The sequence below is a fragment of the Passer domesticus genome, chromosome Z (assembly GCF_036417665.1).
Source record: "Passer domesticus isolate bPasDom1 chromosome Z, bPasDom1.hap1, whole genome shotgun sequence".
Lineage (NCBI taxonomy): Eukaryota > Metazoa > Chordata > Aves > Passeriformes > Passeridae > Passer > Passer domesticus.
Window position 1 is genome coordinate 61,603,954 of NC_087512.1, and position 11,276 is coordinate 61,615,229.

Consider the following 11,276-nt stretch of genomic DNA (forward strand, 5'->3'; position numbering starts at 1 on the left):
AATTGACCCAACCTAGAGGAGTGTACGATTTCTGTTTTGCAGCATTTGTGACAAATTTGCTTTTGAAATTTGTTTTACACATTACTCAGGGCGGCAGAAAAGTTGGTGTGTTTTTTATGATCGTATTTTTTGCCGCAGACTGGGATTAATTTGCATATAGACAATGACATAAATTAAAGTCCAAAGGCGAACGTATTTGTCCGGTTTGTTGCGTAACACTCTTTGTGGGACAAAGGGTAGTCCTCTGCAACACAAACCTTACTGATGGCTTTTAGAAATGAGCTTTTTAATCTTATTTTTAAAATAGAATATCATCACTTCTTAAGGAAAAAATTATCTGTCTTCCCCCTTTGCATTGACATGAGTTATGAGCATTCAATGCATCACTGAATTCGAAAATTTTAATATTCCTAGAAAACCAATGTGTACTAACTTAAAAAACTCACAGATGCCCACTACTGCAGCACCATTGCAAAGCAATGGCTGTCATACAGGTGATGGCTTGGACTAGTCGATATGTCTTTTGTTGTTTGGGTTTTTTTTTTTAATAACATAACCATACGTTAAAAAAAATGCGAAGATCATATTACAGAAATGTGAAACAATGGAACTTCCAGTCATTGCACCAAATGCAAGAGGATGTTATTTCAGGCTCCACATGTGTCTAAAGCTTACTTTCACAGAAACAGTGCGGTTTTGTTTTCATACTGATGCCCTTTAACAGTATTTTTCCTAGTACAGCACAGATACTTCTTTTTTGGAGGCAGGGAGAGTTTTACCTGCTCAGTTGTTTCAGGTCTTAGATGTCATAGTTCATACCTTCTTAAGCATGACCTAGGAAGTTAGAGCAGGTGAAAAAAGGGGTGTTTGCATGTGGGTAAATAGTTATAAATTGATGTGTGAAACTGAAAACAAACGTTTCCCCTGATTTTTGCAGAACTGTTTTTCAGCTGCAGTATTTTTCCAGGATACTTTACTATGCACTCTGCAAACACCCATTCCAGAAGAAAGTTCAGGGGAGAGAGCTGGGACAAGGCAGTAGTTGTGTCTCCTGGCAGCGCTGACTACTGAAGGTGTTCAGGCAGTCAGAGGGAAAAAAAAAAAAAAAAAAAAAAAAAAACCAAAACAAAAAAAACCCCAAACAAACTCTAAAGGACAAACCTTTAGAGTTTAGTCTTCGATCTTTTCAGGAGAAAATCAAGTGCTATGTAGTCTTTCTCAATGCTAAATCAGCTAGGATAGCTTAAACTGCCCTTGCAGTAGTTTTAATCCTTCCAGATTCATCTGTGGTGGGCCAGAGGAGGAGGATTTGTGTGATCTGTGATGTTAATACCCTCAGAAAGGGAGTGGTGAATAACAGTGAATATTACATTGCTGAGACCAGGCTCATAACAGAGTTTTTGAACATACTCTTTGTTACAAGTCTTCATGAAATTTTAAAACTTCTTTCTTCTCAGCATGCCACTTGTTTCTTTCTTAATGATTTTGTTTTGCCACCACAGCTTCTGTTTACCTAGTCTTTTTTATATTGTTAGTACTTGAGCTAGTGATTGTGCTTTTCTTTAGGAACTTGTATGATGTTAACATTGTTAGAATTGAGTCTCCCAGAGTTCCTTTCAGATTATTAAAATACTGTCAAAAGTAAAGTACATTGGAATTTAAGATGGGGCATACATACTGCAGATTTTTTGCTAGCATTAGAACAAGCAGCTGAGATTCTGACTGTACCTTTGCAAAAAGAAAAATGATAGACAGCAGAGAGACGATACATTAACTGTTTAGTTGGTGTTTCTTAATACCATAGTTGCCTTCTTGTTCCTGAATTAAGATTTTTCACTGGCTGTTGTTTTTGACAGTAAAAAGGAAGAACTGAGGAGAAAACAAACTATGAAAGTATTGGTTATTGGCCTTGGGGGGTAAGTTATACAAAATTAAATTTCCTCTACAGCTTAAGACTAGCCTTCTTCTCAGAATTATATGATGTAATTTCTATTTCTGAATACATATTTTTTTAATTGAATGACAAATGCAATTTATAATTGTATAGTTTTATAGGATATAACTCTTAAGAAATTGTTCTCTGTCAGCTGGAGACCTCAGGTGCAGGTGTCTATAGCATCTTTCTTGGCACTGTACTGATTTACTGTACTGATTATTGAAAACTGATGGAACATTCCAGAAAATGTCTAGAGGTAGAGAGTATTTAATGTGACTAAAATTTTGGGGAAGTTGTATTGTTTACTTGCATATAACTATACAGAAATGTATGTATGAGCTTGTACTTGCGTTTAAAAGACTGGTTTTTGCCTTGGTGAACTTTTTGCAATGTTTTTTAACAGTGTAACAAACGGAGGAAAAACAACACTAGCAGGAAAACTTAAGAATATGCTTCCCAACTGTGATATAATCTCTCAAGACGACTTCTTTAAGGTAACAGTTTTAATGGAAAAACCTGATAGGTAAAAGTAGGCTTGAGTAGATTTCAATTCTTTTTTCAGTTCTTTTATTGGTGAACTTTTAAAATTGGTGCTGCTTAAAGTAATGTTAATTTCATAAGAATCATAAAATGAGCAGTGGGGTAACTGAAATTTAAGTGGCCAAACTCCTGAATATACTTGGCTGAAATAATTTCCTGTCTTTTTTGCCGTTCTTTTAAGATCAGGCATGGGTGTATGATGGATGCATTTTTCAAGATCCTTTGTGCTAATGAGTTTAATCATACTGTCTTAAGCCTACACCCATACAACAATAAGTAGTTCTTTGTCTCCCAAGTCAAAACAGAAAAACAGCTTGTGTTTTGACACACACTTTTCTCAAGTAAAGCTGTAATGAATTTAAGTAATATGATTTGGAGTGTTTGTTGTTCTAGATTAAATAAAGTTTTTGTAGTGTATTTGAACAGTTGTTTACATCAGTTTAATGTTGAAGATAAATTTAACTAATTGGATACAAAAGTGTATAACCCTTATGTTTATAAACCGAGTATGTATCTCTCAGCATGGTCATAAAACCAACCTTGAAAAAATAAAATTTTTTTCCCCTTCAGCCAGAGTCTGAAGTAGAAACAGATGAACGTGGATTTAAGCTATATGATGGTCAGTAACTCTGATGCGCTGCTTTTGAACATTGTACTGAAATCGTTGTGCTGAGCTCCAACACTTCTTCCACCCCATGCCCTCACTCTCTTCCCTTCCAAGGCAGTAAACAGGTGGTTATTTCAGAGCAATCCTCTTAATTTTCTTCAGCTCACTGAGATACTTAAGAAAACTTGCTTAACAAGTAAATAGCTCAAGCTAGGATTGATCTTTCCTTTTCTTGTTTGAGTCTTTTCCTCTGTTTCTTCATTTGTGTCTGGTTTAGTAGCAAATGGTACTATTCAGTTAGAAGTCTTGGCTTGCAGTACTGGCATAAGCTTAATCTCATTACTTGGTAATGGCCCTTTTTTTTCTGCTTTTGCTGGTGAGCTCATGGGATATCATATTGGGTTTTCCAAGTCAGCCAGAACTTGGGTTTATCCTGATACCTTTATTTATGTCAGATCTCACATAAAGAACATATATTTTTAAATTCATGATAAATGCTGGCTCAATTTACTCTTAGAGACATCTAGATTCAGATCCACTTTAGGGCAGTGTTTTGTGTCAGGTCATATCTACTTGTAAACAGTTGCTTGGTTAATAGCTAATCTCTCTTGGTACCTTGGTACCTTGATCACAAAATGTATTGCTGAGAATATTGGTCAGACCCTTCAGTTGTACCTGAAAACTCATCATTACCAGCTGTGTAATCTTTGGCTCAACTTCTAAACGTCATGTAAATGGAACGTGAAACTGGAGGGATAAAATGGACATTCTTATTCAAATATCCAGGTTTAATGCTACTCCTAAAAGCTCTTTAAAAAATGTGTTTGCTGTTATGGTATCCAAAAGCTCACTTATTTCTACCTTTCAGTACTTCCTCAATATATTCTTCTGTGTACAGACAAAAAACAGGTGTTACATTGTGCTGTTTTGCTTTGTACACCATGGTCCTTTAACTATCTGTATTCCCACCTGATGAACCTTATAAAAACCCAAAGGAAAAGAATGTTGAGCATCTACTCCCCCCTCTGACAAAACTGACAAAATGGTGGAGGTGTCAGGATTAATAAATTTTTACAAGTTTTGTGAAAGCAGAGAGCAGTCAGTCCCTGAAGTTTCTGTCATGAAGTGAAAAGCTGTGAATTCAGTTCAGACAATATTAGATGCCATAAAGTTCAGTCAGAGAGACTCTACACCCAATAGAAATACCCCAATTCTGATGCAAGCTTTGGTTTCAGGAAATCATTAATAGCAAACACAGAATTTGGGGTAATCCCATTCCCCTTTGTTTAAATTTGTATGTAGATTATTTGATTCTTACTGATTAATGTAGGGATACTTAAGGTTCTTTTTTTCTTTTTTTATTGTTTGTTTTTAAGGGATGTTTAACTTTGTTTTCATCTAGTACTTGATGCCCTCTATATGGATGAAATGGTGACAAGTATTCGCAATTGGATGAAAAGCCCAGCAAGCTCAGGTTTTGTGACAGAAGAGCCAGAGAATACATGTGACAATCTGAAAAATGTTTATATTTTGATTGTTGAAGGCTTTCTCCTTTACAATTATGAGTAAGCAGTAATATGTAACCTGGTAAATAAAAAGCTACCCTAAAATGGAAGAGGGAACTAAATATGTTATTATCTTAGGCCACTTAATGAACTATGGAATAGAAGATATTTTTTGACCCTTCCTTATGAAGAGTGCAAAAGGAGAAGGAGGTAAGATTATTGACTTCTTGTTTAAAAAGAGTTACTGCACCCCCTGAACTGAAGCGGTCCTTTTATACTAGCTTTTCTTCAGTGCTTGCAAAATGTAAGCTATTAAGATAATCTATCCTCTGTTTGTTAGTTTGAGGTTTGTTTGTTTTGGTTTTTATTTTAGAGCACATGGTTATTAAAGTATTAAGTACTTTACAAACACTAAAAAGGGAATTTGTTGTCCTGATAAATGATTTAATTCCCAATAGTTGAAAAAAATTATGTTTAAAGTGAGAAATGGTTTAAAAAATACTAAGCACTCTTATTCTTGGTTAGATACGTTTAATTGATGATTATTCTTAGAGTATCGATGTTCATGTGTGGGTTAAGTGTATGGTTTTGTTTAGACTATCCATTAATTTTACTGTGGATCTAAACTAGATTATTGAGCCAGTGTCTGACTTGCCTCTAAATTTGAGGCAATACTGTGTGCTTGGAATAATGTATGTGCACAAAGTCAGCATCTGCTGGCTGAGTGAAGAAATCTTCTATTCAGCTGGCTGTGGGTGATACCACTTTCTTGGTTTCTCACTACACTCATCTAAGACTTTAGTGTCCAGAATGGAAGAGTCTAGACTAAACAAGTAGTCATTTAAAGCTTGAGAAATCTGTATACCTAGTAAATAGACAAAAAGTAGCTTATTTTGGTAGTAGTGTCAATACAGTTTAATTTACCTGCAATACCTTTGACAAAATTAAAACCACCAAACTTTCACCTTATCTTAAATGTAGTTTGATTGGCAGAAAGAGGTAAGATAGCAAATGACAGCAGAAGTTCATGTCATAGATTGAATTAAAACAAAGAAGCCTCCTTGGTTCCAACAAAAATGCGGCCAGCCTTTCTTTTTTATTTTGGATGAAAGCTGTTATTTAATGAACTAACACTAGGAGAAAATTTAAAACTTACATGGGAATGCATATGTATTTTTGTGTAGCACCAGAGTCTATCAGCCAGCAGATACACCAGGGTACTTCGATGGACACGTGTGGCCTATGTATTTGAAATATAAAAATGAATTGGAACAGAATGCAAGTATGCAAGTTGGTATGGTATCATTAATTTTAAGCTTATAAAATGCTTAATTGTGGCACTTGTACAGTTTTCGTTGAATGGTGGGGTTTTTTTTAAATGGGACAAAATTTTCTTCAAATGTTTTTTGGCATTTAGTAGGTTTTGATGTTTCTGTTAGTTTATATTTCAAGCCTACAGGGATTTTATTTTTGTTATTTAATAATGAAAATCAGGAAGTTAAACAATAGAAATGTTCTGATCACTAATTAAGTCCACTTAACAAGATAACTTGTTAAGATAACACACTTATGTTTAATTAGGAAACTTCTGAGATGATAGCTGATACACTGGCAGAGTTCTTCAGAACAAAACTGAAAGCCTGGTGAAGTCTTGTAATAAGCTGAAGATAATTTCTAGGTGCTGACTGTCCACACTACAGTCTCCATTTTGCATGACAAGTGTCAAAGCTGGGCCAGCTGTTGGGGCAGTGCCACAATTTGTGTGATGTTCACACTTACACAGCTCTTGGACTAGCTACTTCTGGAGTGGGGCCAGAGGGAAGGGGAGGGAAGCTAGCACACTGCTTCTTGCTGTGCAGTAAGAATAAGAACTGCAGTGCTCTTCCGGAACTTGTTCAGAGGCTGAAAATGAGGAACCTGAAATTATCTACTGCACAGAGACCTTTTTGCCAAATTATTCCATTGCTTCACTGTCCTCAGATAATTACCATTATGCTTACGGAGACTTGTACCACAAAAAAATTGTAAATGAATTATTAACTAGAATTATTTTCCATTATGTTGGGTTTTTTCTTTTTTTTTTTTTTTTATAGCATGTAAAACAAGTCTGGGGAAGAGGAAAATGGGAGGTCCTGTTCTTGGTTTTTATTTTTTTCTTCTTACGGCATTTATAGGGATACTGAAAACTTTGCCAATTGCCATTAGAGATAGCTGGCATAGAACTCATGAACACTTCTTTTTTTCTTCCTCAGATTATTTGGATGGAACAAAATCCCAAGAGGAGCTTTTATCCTATGTGTATAGTGATATAATACAGGAATTAAACAAGCTGAGGGAAGAAAGTAAGTAATGGTACTGGAAATTGAATCTATGTGTCCTCTTCCATGTTATCAAAAAGCTAATACTTTTATTTGAAAGTACTACAAGAATTATAGAGATCTATATTTCTTTATGTGCTACAATACCATGTTTGATCATTACTCTGAGTCAGTTTCAGTTAAAACTGTGAGTTCCTTGAAATGGGATGTTCTAAGATCATAGTTGAATCCATTATTACTTAATGATAAAATAATAATAAAAAACCTGGAAGAGAAAGAATATGGGATAAAATATCAATGAAAACAAATGTGTTAGTGGAATTATATTATCACTAACATACAGTGATGTCACTTGCAAACACTGCAGATTAGATACATACTTCGTATTTATTGTAGATCAGCAGATCACATCATGACAATGTAGAAAGCCTGGGTTCCATTTGATATGAGTTGAAAACACCAAGACTGTCATACATGGCAAGCCAACCAACTGAGCAAATGCTGTGTATGTGACCATAATGCTACTTCATATAACACCAGAGATTTTGTAAGTAATTATTAACTCTCTCTTGGGTATGGAGACAGAGACTCCATTTAGGAGTATAACCAGTGCGTTCTTTAAATTTCCTTTAATCAATCCTGCCTTGGCTGAGCTTTAAATTTGATTGCATGTGTATATTTTAAAGAACATGAAGATTTTGTGCATAAAACTAAACCATAAAGATGAACTTCTGTTGGTTTAATAAGCATATTTGAACATGGATGATTGCAATTTGAAATGATCATATAGGAATGACAGTGATTGTCTCTAATATTCTTAGGAGCTTATTATCACTGATAAACATGCTCAAGAGAAACTAGCTGTGTAAGTTACGTAAGTTTATGTAAGTTGTTATGCTGCTTATTCAGTAACTGAATACATCACAGCTAAGCAACACCTCTAGTGTTTGCACTGTAATTTTTGTGTTGTGTATTCTTTAGATTAGTTGGGAATAGGTGTTAAGAAAATGAAAACAAACCTGAAGAGGACACAGATTGTTGGAAAAAGGTGGGGAAATAAGATGTAGAGAATGGAGATGCATCATTAACAAGATATGGTACATATGTTGTGCAGAGATTGACTAGGATGGCACAGACCACTAGATAATAAATCCATGCTTCAGGGAGGAAGAAGGAAGAAATAATTGTTACTAATATTTGTAACTCACATTAAAAGTGAAATGAAACTGAAATGTTGTGAATGGAATGTTCAGAAAGCAGGAATGCCAGACAAATATGAGAGCTTTGTTATAGAATTTGTGTATGTATATTTATGCAAACTAGGAAATTGCATCATATTTTGTTGCTGAATAAGTAATAGCTTAACTCTTATATTTTCTAGACAATAGGTTACATTTTTATGAGCCAGAATAAAAATAAAACTATAGACATGGAAAGGAAAGGATGGATTTTATTTCTTGATATGTGACAGCTGAACTGGTCAGTGATTGAAATGTAGTACTTTATAGTAAAAGTCCTAAATCTATGTATAAGAAAAAGATATTATCAGATTACAGCTGTGTTTAGCTGTGTTTAAAACAAAGTGGTTCAAAACATAATTTTGTATTATTATTTTGCACTAAAAATTCTTCATCTTACATTTGCTCATGTGCTGTGATGGACTGTCTGATTTCAAACTGAATTTTTGTTTTTATTTCCCTTTGGAAAGGGTACAATTGCAAGAGATTAGCTAATGCATGGAATGGTTGTGGTGGGCTGATCTTGTCTAGCCACCAAAAGTGCTCTATTATTTGCCCGTCCTCAACAGAAGGGGAAAAAAATGCAATGGATTTGCATCTTGACTTATGCATGGAGATAAGGACAGGAAGATCATTCAGGAGTTACTTACATGCAGTCCGAACAGACGTGGTTTTGGGAAATTATTTGAATTTACTGACAATAAAATCAGAAATAATGAGAATTAAGAACAAATCACCTTCCCTCCACCTCTCCCTTCTTCCTGGGCTTGGCTTCCTGCAGAAACTCTCCACCCCCTGTCTCCCAGCAGCACAGGCAGATGGGAGATTATGTTGCTCCTTCCTCTTCACAGACTTCTGCTGCTTGAGAGTGGGATCCCTCCCACAGGGACAGTCTTCCACTTCCAACTGCTCTGTGTGGTGATTCAGAAGAGGGAATGGAATGAACAATGGTATCACCTGACTTTATTCTCACGTAGTCCAACATTGGTGCTGGGGCAATACGATCAGTTTTGTCAGATCCTCCTGTAGGGAAAAATGATAGATGAGCTCCAATACAGAGCTATATACATTTGTGGTGTAAATCATTGGAATATACATGTACTGGACTTGTAATAAGAGCTCAGAGCATACATCGATAGTTCTTCTATAATCATGCCACAGTTTGGAGCTTCATCAAATTGTTTTTTTCTTAATTTTTTATTTTATTTTTGCAAACAAAACAGGTGGTCTTACTTGGCTCCTGTGTAAGACCAGTGGACCCATGTTTTAAGAGCTAGGCAGTTCTGGTTTCTACATTTGGAGGGAGTCCATAGTGGACTTAAAAGAAGGGCAACTAAATTTTAAGGGAATGGAGAAGCTGCTTTGCAAGGAGAGACTGCAAATGGTGGGACCACTCACTGTGGAGAAGACCAAGGGAAAATGGGCCATAGTTTACAGCTACAGAACTAGTATTCACCAAATTTTACAAATACTAGTCTGGAGGGCACTTTCTCATTTGAAACAGATTGACCAATTTATATTAAGGTAATATTTCACGCAGGTGGAGGTGATACTTTATGCAGCAGACACTGACCTTCTGAGATGTAATGCCAAAGGTGGCGGACAGTGCCAGCAAGTTCCAAAAAGATCCAGAAAATTCATTGACACTTCACCCATAAGAAGTAGTAAAAGAAGCAAGCAATGCTACAGCATGGATGCAGAAACTAACCAGGCTCACCTGGTGTGCCTAAATTGTGCATTCTTGCCAGTTGCTGCAGCCACAAAAGATAATGAGCTCTTCTGAGTCTGGTTGCTAGATAAAGTATTTCAGGTGCTATTATGGAAGCTTACAGAGCTGGCCTGTTACTTGGCATGTTGGCAGAATGCTTTTGGTTTGAAGGTGGTACAGCCCTTGACAGATTTTTTTTTTCCTAGTTTTCTCTTGGTGAATGCCTTTGCATTGCCAGGTCTGTGGTAGCTGTGAAGTGGTTGGGGAGAAATGCATGACAGAAGCCTGTGGTTCTCTGGTGAAGAACAGATAATGTTCTGGAAGTGGTGTGTCATCTGGTGGCAGCAATTTCAGGCTGTCAGAAGTAAGAGAAAGCTTTGCTCAGTGTCTGGTGTGTATTCAGAAATGTGGGGTGATAGACATGGTGGTGTTCAATAAAAGGCTAATGGATCTTATATAAGGACAGAAATACAATTATATAATTAGTTTGATATTTAGAAGGTGATTTTCTGATGTTAAAATAACAGAATATGACAAGTCATAAACGCTGATGTAGGAACAAACTATTTGTCTCTCAGAGCTTATGATTCCTACTCTAACCTTCAAAGTCTAAAAGCGGAATTTCTGTTTTGGACTATGTATCATTGATTCAGACGTTGGTTTTGTCACACACAAGGTGCTTCCTAATGTACATATCCACTTGGGATCAATGACTCTTCTGTCCATCAGAATGGGTATGTCTTTGGTTTCCTCTCTTGCCTTGCCACTGAACAGACTGTCCAGTGTCCATTCACAGCCTGGTCAATTACTCTAGTTACAGGAGAGCAGGAGCAGTGTGAGAGTGAAGTGAAAGTGTTTATTTTTCCTCAGAGAGGAAGTTAGTGTGCCAAAACCCTTTCCTATTCCTGCTATTTTAGTTGGATTATTAAATGACTGCCCCATCTTCAGACAGACAGAAGGTATGGTAGGGCTCTTTAGGTTTTAAGGCTGAGGGGATGGGCCCTTACAAATGAGGCAGTCTTGTATCAGCCACGGTGCCAAGGTGTATGGTGGGACATGCTGCACGACATGGTGTCTGCACCTGGTCAGAGAAGTTCTGTCAGATGGAGGAGGATGTGCCCATCATCCAGGGAGGAAATGTAGTATTTAGTGACTCAAGTATGGTTAGACACTGCTTTTCCCTCCCCACAGCTGGTCCTAGCCCATCCTCCGTTATCAGGAAATATCATCCGTCTTCAGTCTGGTGCAGGGTGGGAATTAGTGCCTCTTGTCAGCACAGTGACCTCTCTGCCCCGGCTGCCTGCCCGCGGGGCCGCACGTATAGCTGAAGGCAGCCTGGAGCGGCGGCGAGGCGGGGTTTGAGTGCTGAGCCCCTGCCTCCTGTGCCTGCGTACCCCCGAGGAGCCCGGCAGCTGTGCCTGCTC

General features: G+C 37.0%; 1 protein-coding gene and 1 long non-coding RNA gene across 7 annotated transcripts in view; one reads left to right on the forward strand and one right to left on the reverse strand.

Annotated features, from left to right (window-relative positions):
* Positions 1-11,276, forward strand: part of NMRK1 (nicotinamide riboside kinase 1) — a 29,724-nt gene that overhangs the window by 310 nt on the left and 18,138 nt on the right. The window contains exons 2-10 of one of the 5 annotated variants that reach the window (XM_064403223.1): positions 1,857-1,916; positions 2,340-2,430; positions 3,047-3,095; positions 4,486-4,648; positions 4,727-4,798; positions 5,773-5,882; positions 6,841-6,930; positions 7,303-7,453; positions 8,996-9,146. In XM_064403223.1, the coding sequence (XP_064259293.1) occupies positions 1,888-1,916; positions 2,340-2,430; positions 3,047-3,095; positions 4,486-4,648; positions 4,727-4,798; positions 5,773-5,882; positions 6,841-6,930; positions 7,303-7,322 (624 nt within the window). In that variant the 5' untranslated portion in view covers positions 1,857-1,887 and the 3' untranslated portion in view covers positions 7,323-7,453; positions 8,996-9,146. Of the gene's footprint in view, positions 1-1,856; positions 1,917-2,339; positions 2,431-3,046; positions 3,096-4,485; positions 4,649-4,726; positions 4,799-5,772; positions 5,883-6,840; positions 6,931-7,302; positions 8,505-8,614; positions 8,755-8,995; positions 9,147-11,276 lie in introns of those variants that run through there. The other 4 variants (XM_064403222.1, XM_064403224.1, XM_064403221.1 and 1 more) reach the window with 4 other exon arrangements.
* LOC135289541 (uncharacterized) lies at positions 8,816-11,210 on the reverse strand. Of its 2 annotated transcripts, none has more exons than XR_010352288.1 (2): positions 9,862-11,210; positions 8,816-9,167 (listed from the first exon to the last, which is right to left on the reverse strand). It is a non-coding gene; the product is annotated as an uncharacterized LOC135289541 (long non-coding RNA). The 2 variants fall into 2 exon arrangements; XR_010352289.1 differs by having other exon boundaries at positions 9,718-11,210.